This window comes from Halyomorpha halys, unplaced genomic scaffold (genome assembly GCF_000696795.3).
Source record: "Halyomorpha halys isolate HHAL.00 unplaced genomic scaffold, Hhal_1.1 Scaffold455.1, whole genome shotgun sequence".
Taxonomy (NCBI): domain Eukaryota; kingdom Metazoa; phylum Arthropoda; class Insecta; order Hemiptera; family Pentatomidae; genus Halyomorpha; species Halyomorpha halys.
In genome coordinates, this window is record NW_027111717.1 from 510661 (window position 1) to 527764 (window position 17104).

The 17104-nt window shown below is 30.3% G+C and overlaps 1 protein-coding gene and 1 pseudogene across 7 annotated transcripts in view; both read left to right on the top strand.

The window, feature by feature from the left end:
• The window catches only part of LOC106682966 (dystrophin), a 616519-nt gene that overhangs the window by 22298 nt on the left and 577117 nt on the right, over window positions 1-17104 (top strand). Inside the window, exon 1 of one of the 7 annotated variants that reach the window (XM_067049747.1) lies at window positions 2101-2198. The exons of the other annotated variants lie outside the window; for them this stretch is intronic. Coding sequence (XP_066905848.1) covers window positions 2183-2198 — 16 coding nt within the window. The 5' untranslated portion in view covers window positions 2101-2182. Of the gene's footprint in view, window positions 1-2100; window positions 2199-17104 lie in introns of those variants that run through there. 7 annotated transcript variants of the gene reach the window in all.
• LOC112210229 (U6 spliceosomal RNA) lies at window positions 11510-11571 on the top strand (annotated as a pseudogene).

A 17104-nucleotide genomic window follows, 5' to 3' on the forward strand; every position in this document is an offset into this window, starting at 1 on the left:
TTTACTTATGTAACAAAAAAAAAAAAAGAAATATAATTTAAATTACATAATCCTTTTTATTTATTTTATTTTATTGTTGAACAGTTTTAATATTTATAATTAATTAATACAATAGTTCCGACAATAAATCCTCACAAAAATGTGCGTTACCGTTCTCTCCCGCGGCCCATCCCAAAGCTCTCCCTGCTTGTGGTCTGCGGCCCTTCAGTTCAGAACCATTTATATAAATAATACTTTTTAAATTTTCATTATATTTTCAAAATTTACAAAAAGAAAATAACTATTGTGAAGGTGACAGAGAATAGGATAGTGGGGGCGAGAGGGAGAGGGGAGTAGTTGGGAATAGTTGTGGCACACCTCAATATGAGGAATTCTTGATTGTGGCACACGTTATAAAAAGGTTGGCACTCTACTAGTATCTCCAAGGATCCGGATTCGAATCCGGCTATGGCAGGTAATTATTTTCTGTTTCATTGTAGCCGTGAGTCAGCACTGTGGGTTCGGGAGCCCTCCTGGGTCCACTCAGTCTCATAAAATGGATACCTTTAACTGGGGGGAAAATCTAACGGTCGAGCGTATATATGACCAAATAACCTTCTTGCCCAACCGCTGTTCCAGTAACAGGAATTCCTTACAAAGTACTGAACCCCTAACTCTTCATGGCCAGTAGTCGTACAGATTTAATTTGTATAAATATGAATGAGATGGATGAATTGAGATCAGGGGCCGGACATTCTCGAATCCTGAAAGACCCTCTCGGAGTTAAGAGGTGATATCCTCCATAGCATGTTACAGGTCGAACTCATATACTTCTTGTCATCGTAGTTTGTAGGCTCTTCTATCGTAAAAGTAAAAACGAGTCAAGAAGCATTAATTTGAAATTTGATGTCTATTTCCTTTATTGGATTTGTGGAAGATAAAAGGAGATTAAGTCTTAATTATAATAGGTGACGGAGGCCGAACTCTCTTAGATTCAGGCTAGGTTTTTACTTTATTCCCCATTAGACTAATGAAGCTATCGGCGTATACCACTGCCGTTCTCTTCTGGAGTCAGCTTCCGCTATCGCTATGTACGCTGCCCACAGATTCTTCCTTGTCGAAGGTGCTACTGGACAGGATACGTCTTTTTTAACCACTTCTTCCCCTTTAGGTAGGATGTTGAAAGGAGGGAGTAAAAGACGTGAAATGAGAAATGGTTATATTATGGTTCCCTTGAATTTGGGCCAGCCTCGAATCGGAAACTAGCTTCAAAATAAGAGGCCTGTTGCTTTCCATAGACACCGCCTTTTAAAATATCTATGCTAAAAAAAGTATTATTGCATTATCAAGACTAGCTATCGAATATGCCAACAGTTTGAATACTTTCATTATTTAATCTTAAGTAATATAAATCTTTAGTGTTACATACTTTCTCGAAGATTTTTATATTAACATAAACCATTTTTCTCCCTTTTATATATAGAATACACTGACGTTTCGGAGTACTCCGTCTTTATGATTCTTAACAATTTTTAGCAATGCAACAATAAAAAAATAATAAATATGACTGCATCTTAATTGTCATAAATTAAAGATTAGTATATATTATCTTGTACAAAGAATCTATACTATACCACAGACACTTGTTGCTCCCTGTGTCCATACCCATACAATTTTTTTACGTTTACACCCTACCTGGTCATTGCTGACATATGTGAGGGGGAGGGTTATCAACACGGAACCAATCTATTCTAACCAGAGTGGGAGGGTTGTGTTTTCCTCATGCAGTACCATTTAATAAGCTATTATTGGCGCACTGAATTCAAATGAATTGAACTTCATCCTAATCCTTATTCTGTTTTATTTTTTCCTGAGTCTTCGTTAAGTAAATTCTTACTATTCAAAAAATTAAATTTACTAATGTAGACAAAATATTTTTTTTTTCGAATTGTTTTGTTCTCAATAAGCCACCATAGCGGATGTGTATTTGTGGTACTTACTATTAGTGAATGTTGGGAATGGGAACCCCAAGCCAGCCGCAAGCACCCCCTGAACTTTACACAAAGTGCACACCCTCCGGCGAGGTTTGGCATTTGAGCCGTCAGATGCCGCCCCCGGCGCCCGCCCGCCAGTAGTTCTTCGGCGGTCGCCTTGATGGGTTGTGCTTGATCTTTTGCTCTTCTTACGAAATCTATCACGTGCCATGGACGACACATTATGTAAGTCTGTTTTCTTTCTCATTTAAATTAACAGTGCTATTTCTTTCACATTTTAATTTATTTCGTTAAAAAATATTTATTTATTGATGAATTAACATTGTTTTTGTTGATAGTTCTGTTTGTTTTGATATAAGATTTCTAAAAATTCACATTTTAGATATATTTTACTAAGTAAATTGTACGATAAGTCTTTATAAATTAGCGAATTTTTAAAGCTTATTAAATCATCCATATGTTTACATTGAATTAAAATGGTGTTGATCTATCTATCTAGGAGGTTTCAATGGTATCACTTTAGGTTATGATATTCCAACTAAAATGTTTACGAAATCTTATCAATAAAATTTCGGTTTAAAATCATCTAATTATTGCCTAGTAAATTTTGAATTTTTATATTTACTAAAATATTTTTCCTATTTATTAATTGAATATTATTTTTGTTAGTTCATATTTTCAAGTTCAATGTTTTTTTTAAAAATGACTTAAGAAAAATAATCTAGACTAAATTAGAACGATTATTATATTTTATATTCATTTTAAGTGACCTAGGTACTTGATATGTTACTGACAAAATCTTATTTAAGAATTAAGTCAAGCAAAATATATTTGCGCCTGCGTAAGCACGACTACTAGAAGATAGAGAAAATTGATATAGGATTATCAGTGGTATCTCGAGACAAACCCGCTCAATTTCTGAAAACCTCATCAAAATCGGATTAACATTAAGCGTTCCCCATCACATGGAGGCTAAAACTTTAGTAACTAAATTATTTGATATTCAACCAAGAAACCTTTAGTTACATGGTTTCAGAAACTTACCAACGATAATTTATAATTTAATGATTTATAATTATTTTTCGTATTTTTTTAATTCTGAGACTTTTTTTTTTTAATAATAAGAACGAAAGTTAGGGCTCATGTTTTTTTCTGTGACAGACGTTAAAATATTTATACCCTTTGATGCTTCCCTAATCACGAAGAGATAAAAATCTAGCTGACTCGTCTGTCACACCTCGTCATTCAGTAAACAGTGAATTACTTAGTGAGGAACTATTTAGGTAATTTAAACTAAATCAGAAATTAGATTAATGATTTATTATAATTATTGTTTGAGAGTGGTATATTCCATTATTAACTTACACAATTTGATCCAAATTACTCTTAACTTTTATTTTCATAAGCTCTCCAAAGTTTCGGCTCCCAGGCCATTTTCACAGAACAAAAAAAAAAAACTGTTGAAGGTAGGTTCTGTTATAAATGATGGTTTTAAGTGAAAAAAGAAGATTATTGGTGTTAAAAAGTTTTTAAATTTAAGATATAAAAAGTTATATGTGACATGGGCAATTAGCCTGCAGATAAGAATTTAAAAAACAAGACATGAATATTTAAGGTTGTCTCCTTAAAAAAGACCTGAGGGCTGAAACGTTGGAGAGCTTTTGAAAATAAAATTTGAGAGTAATTTGGATCAAATTGTGTATGTTAATAATAAATTAGAAATGTTTACTTATGTAACAAAAAAAAAAAAAGAAATATAATTTAAATTACATAATCCTTTTTATTTATTTTATTTTATTGTTGAACAGTTTTAATATTTCATCTTAAAATTATTCATACTAACTGATGACGGTCGTTCACTGTGTTTATGAATATAATTATAATATAATAATTTTAAAAATAGTTATAATATAATAATTATGTTATAAGCAATAATTATTATTGTAAATATAATAATTATATTATAATATAGTACTTATATTATAAAATAATAATTATAAAAATATTTAAAAAATCATGACAACTGAGTCTTTAACTTATACTTGAATAGTAAGTTTAGTGCTTGCTTCGATATTGTACTAAGTCTTGGGCGTAATTAACTATTTTTTTTAGTATAATAACACTGTCAATTAAAAACTATATAGTTGTTAGATATTTATAACTAAATTATTTTTTAGCTCTGACGAGATTGTCTAAACTATAGAAGTAGTTGAAGTTGAAGGGACCAATTAGACAATTTAATTGAAAATCGTTAGTTAAGCCCACTCGTAACTATGAGTTTAGTTGTAATTTGTCAAATAACTTATTTTCTTCCTAATTCTAAACGTTTGCGTTGTGTTAATGTGCTAATACCTGATTTTGTTTAAGGGGATAATTTGATCTTAGCTTATTATTTTAACAGAAAATTCTGAAAATTGGCAAAATATTCAAACTAGTTTTATAAACATTAAAAGTAAGATAGTCCGGGTCCGGTCAAAATATACATTAATATAGTTATTAATTGAGACAATTAATTATAAGTTATAGATTTAATACTAAATAATTAATTTTTAGTTGATTTTCAAAATTTAATTCTCAATTAAATTTTGTATCTGTCCATTTATCTTATTTAATTGAAAACATTCATCGCATATTCAGCTTAAAATTCAATTTTAGTTGAGAACTAAAATTAGTTCCTGGATGCAAGAATTACTGAATTTGTTTTAGTTGTTAATTGTAATGGATAGTCTATTACGAGTACATCGTTCTGCGGTTCGTAAAGTTTTTTCGCCACGATATCCTTCAATTTATAAAATTTCGTGGCAATCTTTTCGATATAAAAAAAGAATAAACAAAATTATCCATAGACCGTTTAAATATGTAGGAAAGTAAGACAAATTCATGTAAAGCAGGTGCTAAAATACTGTTTATTTTTTATTTTGTTTTTTAATTGGCATACGCTCGGGCACCCCAAATCGGGCACTCACTTTAGTAACCAGCGACGTAAATAATATGACTGATCTTATTATATTTAGTAATATTTATTTATTCGCTCGGTGTTTAGTTAAATTCCTTGACTTTAACTAAAAACTTTTAGTGATAATAAATTACCAAATGAAAATCCTGAAATATGGCAAATACTTCCCTTGCTTTATCTGTTATGTTGCTTTGACAGCTGCCGAAGCCAGTTAAATTATATTCTCACCTGAGGGTTGGGGTGGAATTCTTTCCATCTGCTTCATATCGATTTCAGATTTCGTCTTGGCTATTTACGTATAGGGTTATCGATTTCTATGTCAACTGTCTTATTAAATTTCTTGGAAGAACAGAATTTTTTAAAATATTTTTTAGAATATTTTAATAGGAGTAGATAGTGATTTTTATTATTACAGATAAGGGTGTTATAATCCTCATTACTTACTGCTAATTTCATGCCAATGAGGACCGTAAAATAGACTTAAAAAAAAATAAGAGGAGCAATTTTTTTTTATTTTATCTTTCAGGGGCTCAATACAGAATTAAAATTTATTTTTTTAGTAGTTTCCTAATTCGTTATAAATTGATCATAATTTCTGTTTTGTTTTTTTTCATTCTGGATTATTTAGTAGCCTCCTTACTCCACCCTCTTATTTTGTATTAATGAACGATGCATCATTGACTATATAATTTAAAGCAAAAAAAAATTGACAAAATTTCAATAAGAAATCGCGCAAAAAGTGACCATTAAATGACTATGTAACGATATTGATACGAAAAACAAGTTTGGAAATAGAAAAAACTCAGGATATAACAATAATTAAAAAATAATCAACTGAAGATGGACAAACAACTGGAACGTCGGAAGGTATATATTTTTTTTTAACATTTATATGTTTATTAGAATAATACATTCTGCTACCCTTAAAGGCAATAGGTTAAGGAACTTAAGAACACATTCACACTATTCGTACATATTAAGTAAACATAAAAATTAAATGAATAATAATAAAAAATAAAATAATATGATTAATGGATATAAACTCCTATGAATGTAATATTAAAAAAAAATGAAGGTTTTAGTAAGGAGATTATGTAATAACCCGTAGGGAAAGAAGAAATAAATAGTAAATTGTGATGCAATAAAAAAAAAAAATTGTGTATTTTTTCTTAAAATAAAATATATAGCTTTTACCATAATATTCAAGTATAATTTTTTATTCAGGGGATCCACTAAACCATCAAATTCCTCCCGAATCCAATCCTTACAGTCCAAAAACCTTCGTAAAATCCTTAATGCTCCGTACTTTGTCACAAATCAAGTCATCCATCAGGACCTCAATGTCCCATATGTTGCCGATTTGGCAGAACCAGACACCATTCCTTCCATGATAAACCTCTCAACCACCCAAATCCACTTGTTTCTAACCTGGCTTCTCCTTCATTACCTAATAATACTCCTAGGCGTCTGAAAAGAAGTTGGTCGCGAGATCCTGTCCTCTAGAAATGTTATTGGAAGTCTATCAGTGGGTAAATTCTCCACATGTTTGTATCATGTCACTATGTCACCTACAGAAAATTTACTTGTTTTATATATTTGTATACAGTTGTAAATAACAATAAATAAATTATTTAAAAAAAATTTATTCCTATTAATGAAAAATTAAATAGGTGTTTATCGCATCTAAATGCACATTTACGCTTTTATTTATAGATAAATAATTAAATAATACAGGAAAACAAATATAAATCGTTCTACTGAAAATTACATTCAGTAACGATGAAAACTAATTTAGTTTTATAAATTCGCTAATATTCTGTTCTGACTTATTCTTCAGTTTGAATTTATATTTTACTATTGGATGTAATTTTTTAAGAATCGAGTATAAAAACAAATGTAATGGTTACTGATGATTTGATAGTTGTAAATGTTAAAGAAATGTCTTACAAAATGCCCGTCGATTCTGTTTAAATGTTTTATATATTTTTTGTGATATATGATGAGATCCTAATAACTTGGTATGTTTACCTATTTCTTGAAAGGTTATCAATCAACCTGTGATAAGATAGTAGTAACAACCTTACTCACACTTGTGCCCCTACTTCATCCGTCACATATAAAGAAATTTATTAAATCGAATATATATATATATATATAATTTTTATTATTATATATAGTTGTTTTTATAAGAATAGAAATTTACTCTTAGAGGATACGATGATAAATTAAAAAAAAAAATGTTAACTCTGATTGTAGTGCCATGCCATCATAGAATCTTTTTTGTCGATGAAGCAGATTTATTCCATGACTCAGTTATTTTTCTGGAAGTCTTTTTCTTTAGAATCGGATACCAATGGTTTGCGTAATTATATAAGCGAAGACTTGTACTAATGTAAAAAATACTATTAATGTCCCTTTCTTTGTTTGTTTATTTTTATTAAATTCTAAAATCATCTTACAGCTTATTTAAAAATAAAATATACCAAAAGTATATAATGATAAATTTATTATTATTTTTAACTCAATACTATTGAAATAATTTTTTTAAATACATTATGAAAGTCTAATGGAAATGCACCTTTGGTATTTACATACACACGCATTTTAATGACTCATTTTATTTTTAAAATATATATTTCTAAAAAGTAATATATCCTTTTTTTATGTATATATTTAATATAAATATTAATACGGTACAATATAAATAATTGATTTGGCATATGGGTAATGTCAAAATTATAGGTTAATTTGAGGTCAACTTTTTTGACGAGATAATTAATACCCTATTTTCTCGTTTTTTTCTTCTTTTTTTTATCTATTGCCACTATATGGGTTTTTAAGGATGCACACACTTAAGTCGATATTTTGGAAGATATTGATTTAAGAATATTTTTCGTTCTATGTAATGAGCCGTTGCATATAATGAGAAAAACCAGGTAAAATTAAACTTCCAAACTAATAGACATCTTGTACTATACATCTTTTCCTCTGCTAAGTAACAAAACCAAGATAACAAAAATAAAGATTAAAAAAAATTACTTTTCTTGAATTTGTTAAACTCCAAGGTCCTATTCCCTCCCAATGATCAGAGGGTCTTTACAGTAACTTACTAAGTACTAAGTTTTTTGGACACCTGTCTTAGATTCCCTTGTTTTCGCTTATAACATCTGTTTACGTATACGTGTCTATTTTGTTCTGAAATACATTCAGTTCTTGTGAATTATTGAATACTCACAAATTTTCAATTCAGTAATTTAAATTTCAAAAACACCATTATATAATCATATTGTTTTCAGTCTATGATTAGATAATCGTAAATAATTAATTTCCAATAGTTCGTTTTGAATTCACAGCATATTACAAATGTTTTAATGATTTTTATTATAACTTATATATAATAATTGTTTCCCAAAAATTTCGGAGCATTAAGTAAATGAACAAATAATAATTATTATTACAAATTTTCATTATTGTTAAAAGTGACTGTCCTAGGGAAAAATAACATAAACTAATAATTTTAATTCGTGTTATGACTAATCCTGTACGTCAGTTTTTAAAGCTGCTCAATTTTTTTTTTCAAAATCGAAATTTTATTTTATTTTTTATTTTTCCTTACTTTGTCACAAATCAAATCATCCATCAGGACCTCAATGTCCCCTATTTTGCCGATTTGGCCAGAACCAGATACCAATCCTTCCATAATAAACTTCCCAACCACCCAAACCAATTCGTTTCTAACCTGGCTTCTCCTTCACTACCTAATATAATCCTCCTAGGCGTCTGAAAAGAAGATGGCCTCGAGATCTTCTCCTTTAGAAATGTTTTTGGAGTTCTATCAATGGGTAGATTCTCCACATGTTTTTATCATGTGATAATATCACTTACAGCAAATATACTTGGTGTGTATATATGTATACAGTTGTAAATATCAATAAATAAATTATTTAAAAAAAAAAAATTATTTTATATTCCAAAACCTCTTGAAATTTAACGATCCCTGGCGATTTAACGATAGAGCGTTTTATAATACTTAGTGATTGCGTTATCAAGCATGTCCTATGAAGAGCCCTTGCCAATCATCGATTATAGCGCATCTAACTTCTTTATCATCGGTCGGATGGATTTGATGCAATTTGCTGCAGTTGGAGGTTTCAACAAGATCCTTTCATCATACTGACGAAGCAGTAAACTTGACATGAACTTTTCTTCTTTCCCTTGTAGAAGACCTAATGGAAAAGGGAGAAATCCTTCTTGATTGTCGAAGGAGCTGCTATAGGGTTACCATAGGTCCGGTTGTACGAGGGAGAGATGGACATATGTTAGAGGCATTGTGCCTGGCAGAGAGGGTGGAACCCTATTCCCATGCGAGCCCCGTTGTAAGTAATGGCACTATAATATGTTGGGAATATCTTGTAAATAAATATACTAATTAGAAAAATTTAGATCGGTTGAGTTTTAGTTAAAAATAAACATTGATGCGATATATTGCTAAAAGATTGAGTAGAGGTGAATATTGACTATTTATATCCAAAAACGAAGTAAAAAGGAAAAACCTGGTGCGCGCATCAAACAACTCTTACCATCATACTTTAAGACGAATTTAATCCTTGTACAGTTTAGAACAGTTATTTATTTATCATTCAGGACGACTATCCCCTTGCTATAGAATGAGTGAAATCTGATTACTGTCATAACAAACACGGAAAAACAATGCTTACCGAATTCTTTCATATTTTATATTCATCCATTGTTTATTATTATTAACATCGAGAGATGGTTAATTTTTTTAAATGAACAAAATTAAAAACTAATACTTAAAAATTACAATTGAGATTATTGATTTTTCAATTACTATGATGACTCAATGGTTTCCTGTGGTGTGAAAAAATATTATCAACTTTGTTCCTGCCTAGAATACAGGAATTTAACAAAATATAATAAAACCGTTTGCTGTTGAATGGGATCGGATGAGATTTACGATTTACTTCTATTTACGATTTATACCTCTGTCCGTCTGTCCTAGCCATTTTGTGAAAGCTAGTCGCTCCTTTACTTAAATAACGAATTATGTCATTTTCCATGTTTATCTATTTTTTATTACTAAATTAAAGGTATTTCAGAGAACGTTTCTTTGAAAATCGGTATTTAGCCCTGTTTGGCTATTTCACAGATAACACTGCCTATCTGATATTTAAGATCAGTTTATTGCACATTGCTATATAGAGTTTAATTGAAATCGTTAGAGGCGTTTTCGAGCAAATTGAAAAAAATTATGTAAAGTGCATTTCCGGTCAGTGTTGCTATGATATCATTGACATACATATACCTCAAATATGTATTTTAAATTTCGTAGGAAGTTTCGTTTTTGACCTAGGTCTACAACATTTTGGTTAACACACAGACACACAATTTTGCGAAACTTGTTTTTTTCAACTCATGGGACTTGGAACAGTGTACTTCCGTACTTCTCCTTAATATTTATTACATATAAAGGTAAATGAATGTAAAAAGAGGAAATAATTACTAAAGCTCAAGTAAACTAAGCCCCAATCAACTGATTGCAAAATGAAAGTAATAAAGAAAACACTTCATTAGAACAATACAACTGGCTTTGTGGCTACTATTAAAAACATAAAGACGGTTTCTGGGCCGTTCGTCGCTCAGATAGTTAGGCCTAGGTCAGCGGGCGGCGCCGGTTCAAATCCGACCTGGGGCGTTGACTTTTTTCATTAAATGGCGGTCCCACAAAATGAAAAACTTGACCCCCCACCATGGTTAGAATAGTTTGGTCACCTGTAGATAACTAGGCAAACATCCCCTTCGCTAAGGATTGCCATACAAAATAAATTTAAAAAAAAGATAAATTTTTAATACATTTAACTAATTCTTTCTCCTATAATAATATACTTACCACCCAGGGTAGACTGGGACAAATGCTTAATCGGTTTGAAAATGGTACCATTAAATTAATTTTTGACTTGTTATAAACTTATGATAACTGATATCAAGGACCATTGCGGGAACTTTGAGCACCTTATAGTAACCTAATTTGATTTATTTAAAGAACAGTCATTCCACTTAGTTAATGAGTGGAATCCCTTTCATATTTTGCATTACAGGGAAGGGCGTAAACATAAGAACTAGGGCCTACCCACGATTAAAATTGGATGGGGGGGGGGAGGTGAAGCCATCAGGTTATACGTTACATATTAGTTATTATAATTAGTATTTGTTTGAAAAAAAAAAATTTTATGAAATTAATAATTTTTTTACACTTCTGGGGGGAGGGGAGGAACAGCTGCCCCCTTCCCTTGCTGAATACGGCCATGCATACGAACAACTTGAATGTTTAACTCAAACCTCTTGGCAGGCATTATTAATCATTTTTGTGGTCACCATTGTTTTACGTGTTTTTTTATTTCCATCTGACATTGGTACACAAATGATCTTTTGCTTTAGTAGGACAGAGAAAAAGTTTACAACTTTTATAAGGTAAATGTATGTCTCGTTGTTATTTTAAAGTAAAACATAAAATATAACTCTAACTAAAGCATAAAATGCCATGCTAATCTGCCGCATGGCAGATTAGCATGGCCCCTGCGCAAGGATGACACGCAAAATCGTGAAGCGTTCCACATTTTTTTGGCATAAAATAAATAAATATGGTTTTGTTTATTTATGTTGTTCTTTGCTGACCGCACCCCCCGACAAACTTCTTCAAGCATTAATCTACGGTCAACTATCTACACCTCTATAGAAATAATAGTTTTATGGCTACTTGTTAAAATACTAGACAATTTTTAGTTACGTACATCCCACCAATAAGCCCTAATATCCTAATCATTCAGATCAGATCTATGACCATCCTCCTTTCTACGTTTTGTTCGATCCCTAAAACTAGATTTATATGCATGTATACTGATAAATTGTTAAATGAGATTATAATTTTAGGTTTGAGGCTCTCTCATTGTTGGTATGCCGAGTTGAGGTAACACACATCTTCCTTTCTGACGTCAATACCTCCTTTTCTTTTTGTTCTAATCTCTTAGGACCAGCAAGCTTTCATATTTCCTTGATCTGCTCACCCGTAGTACCTCTGTCCAATCCTCAGATAAAAGATCCTTACCTAACTCTTTGTGCAGTCCATCCCATAGAAATGCTTTCCTTTTGCAAATACTTCATCAGTCCTGTTACTTCTTGTAATTCTTCGACCTTTTCTTTGCGTAAATTCTTCTCTGGACTGTCCTAATAATTAAGGATTTACCGCATCTATGTAAACAAGACCTGTTTTTGTTGGGAAGGACAATTTATTGGTCATAATAATGTATTTATTTATCTACTGCCCATAATTGACAATTGTGTATTTGCAAGTAGAACCGGACAATGACATGTCTGTTATGTGCAATTTTATAATTTTAAGGGTACACAATACAGTTTAATAATGAAGATAATCTATCAAAGCAGTAGTCCGTATTTTGTCTTTGAGTGCGTTATTTAATTAATAGTGCAGTAAAATTACAAGTTAACTCCGAGGTAATTGTAAACTTATTTATGATATAAAAGTGTTTGAAATGAGGATGGTAAAAAGTTAACTACTGGTTGGGAATGCGTATGGCTATTTATTATAACAGATTCTTTAAAATGACTACATTATATGTTTATGTTACTTAATTCACCTGACTATGGTATTCAGTACGAGTGTAGTGTATTTAGGTTTATGCATAAAGGACGATTTTATGAGTTTATTTTTATTTATTTAGTTTCTTATATCAAAAGTAAACTGTTTTCCAATTAAAAATTTAATTTAATTTTTTTTTATTCTGTGTACTTCCTTAAAAAATTATGTATTTATTATGTATTTTGGGAGAATACTATATATAATTTATTTAGTTGCTTATATCCGAAAGTAAACTATTTTTCGATTAAAAATCTCAAATTTTTTTTTAATTTATGTATTCTTCCTTAAAAAAAAAACATTTCTTTGGAGAATACTGTACTTTGTTATTAAATATACCCTAAATTACCAAAATCGAAAATTACTATTTCTTCCTCATTTGTTTTTCCTTGGTGCCTTATTTTTTTTTTTCTTTTACCCACCAATTTTTATTAATAAACAAATACAATATGCATAAATATATGTATACAAAGGAAAATGAATATAACACCTTTTGATTTCAAGCTTTAATATTTAAGTTTTTTCGTTTGCAAATTGGGACGAACCATTTATGAAATATCAAATACTCGTATTTCACCTCAGCATTTTAAAAATTAGTTCAAATGAATCATAAATCACCACATTACATTACTTTATAATTGTTTAAAGGATGTGCAATTTCAGCAGAGAGTAACAATAACGAAATAGAGCTGTAATAAAAGGGAGTTTTATAGATATAAAGCCTAGCCTTTTATTATATCTATAGGAAATGGGGATCCTAAAAGTTTTATGTACAATATTTTTATGGATATTAGAAGACTAGCTGGATAGAGGTGGCTTTATATTGGGCTTACTGCGAAAGAAGTATTAATTTGCAAAGTTTGAAACGTATTTAAAAGCCATGGGCTTTACTAAAGAACTATAAAGACTAGAGGTCATTTTCAGCTAGGTCCATATTGATTGTCCATATTATTTCAACAGGGCAAGGAGGGTTGTACTATAATATTTAATGCTCATTTTATAAACCTATTATATTATTATATAATGTAATTATATTATATCCCAATCAGCAATAAAATATAATCAAATTAGAAATACTGTATATTGAAAATAGAACCTATTAGGAATTTAACGTTATTTAACCTATAAAATATTAACGAAACTATTAGGAAAAATTATATTTAAGTTTCATGGCCTTATTTGGCTTAGATAATAATTATAAATCAGTTAATAACTATGATTTATTCATAATAACTTTTTTTTTTTGTTTGGATCCTTATGCTCTGTAGCTTATCGTTGGAAAGAGGGTATTTTTCCAACTGGTTTCCAACCAGTATAGGCACAGTAGGAAACTCGAGATTTATTCCGAGGGTCCGTCACGAAATAATAGTCAACCCGTCCAGGCTGGATTTAAACTGGCTCTACTTCTTATTCTTTTACTGGAACTGCTCTGTACAAAAAAGAATTATTTAAACCATATAAAAATTGTGACGCATTATCATTAGGCTTGGTGCCTCACAGATGAATTTCCACCTTGTTTGCCCACCAGATCGAATATAGTTCCATTCCTCTGATGAAACGATATATTCCTCTGGAGTGGTACCAGGTGTTCACTCCCTACCCACCGGAACACATGGTCCATTGGTCCAAATGTAGCAGTAATCCGAACCATCGGTGTACCTGAAGCCATATCTTCTGCACCATCAGGGTCTTTAAATAGCTCCTTATTTATGAAGATTGGCGATTGTTCATTTTCTCAGAGTTCGTTAAAAAAAAAAAAAAAGACGTTAATTATTAACTGATGAATGTAAGAAGGCAGATCGTAGAATATATCTTGTTAAATTTTGTTTATTGCTTAATTATTGTTGGTTATTTATTCTGTAATTTATTAGCAATGTAAACACCTACGACCCATAAAGGGCCATGGGTTCAGTACTTTGTTGGGAACCACTGTTTTTACAACAGTTATACAAGGAGGTAATTTTTTCAAGATCACGGTCATCCGCAAGATTTTCCCTCAATTAAGTTGCCCACTTTATGAGCATGGGTGGACTTCGGAAGGCTCCATAACCCAAAGGATTGACTCACGGCTACAATATGGGTATTCATGATGTGTTAAATGTAAAATGTTTTACCATGTTAAATGTTATAAGTACAGGATTGTGAGCAGCCTTATTTAAAGTCATGTTAAATGCATAAGAGCACCTAGTGGATTTTCTGAGCATCTTGTTTTATAACCTTTCCTTCCAAAACTTCATGTTATCATTAATTTCCAAGTTTTAATTAAAGTAATTTATTACAACATGCCTAATGTAATTAAAAAGTAGAATTTGTGGGAAAGTTTGGTTACTGACAGCCTTGTTGATCTTCTTACTTGTGAAGAAGAGAATCAAGATGAGCTAATTGACAAATGTCATAGCATTATTATTATCGTCATCCATTGCTTAATTAGTTATAAAAACATCCAAAACAATACTAATACCAACTACGAGTAAGTAACCTAACACAACAAATAAAATGGTGACGAGCTCAGCTGGTCTGTTGCATGACATCATTCTCCATTTAACAGACCTAGTAACAGACTCTCAACCATCTTAGATGTTATATCGTTTTAACATGGTAAAAGAAGGAAATATTTTTCCATTTAACATGCTTTAACATTTTAAACTAAAGATCCTGAATAGCACTAGTGTAACAAAAATAATTACCTGCCAGGCCGGAATCGAATTGAAGTTTACCTGCTCCCTATTCTGTAATTTACTGTCTTATTTTAGTCGCTTGAGATATCTTTTTGTGCTTTACCAATATTTTTTTGCTTGTTTTTTTCTTTATCTTTTATTTTTTTTCCTTTCATTATTTACATCTTATATTTATTAATTTAATTTTATTGGCATATTTAACAATTATACAAACAAATTAATTTCAATGAAATGTAAAAATTAACTTTTATAAATATTTATGTATATGCATATATTATAAATTTTATATCTTATATTCATATTTTCACCAATTATTTATTTGATATTTATGTTGATTTCACAGCATTGTACCCTTAAAGTACTAATGACATTATTACAAATTGTGACAAGATTCTCTGTCTTCTTTTCTTATCACAATACCTACACGATAACGTTTATATCTATTGCTTACTGGTATGACACGGTCTGATAACATAAGTAGCAAATATTTTCTCTCTTAATAATCTACCTTTTATTTATTTTTTCATTAATTAATAAAATTTTAAATAACCAATTAATCAAATTATTGAAATGTTTAAATCGTTTGGTGAATGCTGAAAACAAATTTCTATTTTTTTATATTACTTGTTAGATAAAAGAAATCCTAATAGTATTACACAACGGAGAATAACTAATGATTCGTGACTCACATTATTTAATTCATGCAAAAGAGACCCAGCTGGGCGTCGCGATGTTGAGCGATGGGAGTTGAGATCAGCCTGTGAAATATTTAATCAGTTGTGAGATAATCTCATGATAGCTGAGCCTCTGCGTGCTTCCCCCCTATTCCCTTCAGTAACTATTAAATTAGTTGTGTACTTCATCTTTCCTCCTGTCGGCAAAGTTGTTTAATGATTGAGTTTTATAAACACTAAAACTCAGTAGTACCTTTATAAGCAAAAAGCATCGGATGTTACGGTCTTAGTGTATAAAACGTTTCATTTAATTTTTCTGTGTTGGATGAGTATCGAAATTTTTAGTGGTTATTTATCTATAGGGAGATAGGTTTCAGAGATATTTTATTGGCCTTAGCCTGAGGCCACAGTAGTAATTCTTATTTTATTTCTGCACTTGTGGATGAGATCTCTATATCTTTATAGAAGAAAAATATAATTATGTGGAGAAGATGGTCGGTGGAGGGGAGGGGGATGCGAACAGCAAAAAAATAGCTATAAACAAAAAATATTTATGATGAGGTGTATATAGTTGACCGTAGATTACTGATTGGAGAAGATGATCGGGGGGTGCGGTCAGCAAAGAAACAACATGAATAAACAAAAAATATTTATTTATGCCGACGTTTCGACCTGATTTTCAGGTCTTCATCAGGGCTATAAAAACAAAAAGACAATCATTTAGAGAGAGAAAAACAATTTTATAAATAAAAATAAAATAGATAAAACTATATATATAAATAAAATATTAATAATAAAAATAAATAAATACAAATATATAAAATAAAATAATTAATAGACTAAAAATTGGAAATATACACAATAATGGAATGAAAATATAAATTAGTTGGTTACTAACTATGGACAAGACAGTAGTAGATTGATTACATTATTATTTATATACAATAAATGTGAGCAACAAATAAATGATACTGTGGAAAGAATCTATAAAGAATAAGTTAAAGAAATTAGGAAAGAACATTGTTATAAATTGCAGGATAAGCCACTAGAGTGCAGGTAGGCAAAATACGTTATATAAACAAAAATCTTTAGTTCAAAAGATTTATTTATTTTATTTTATATATTTGTATTTATTTATTTTTATTATT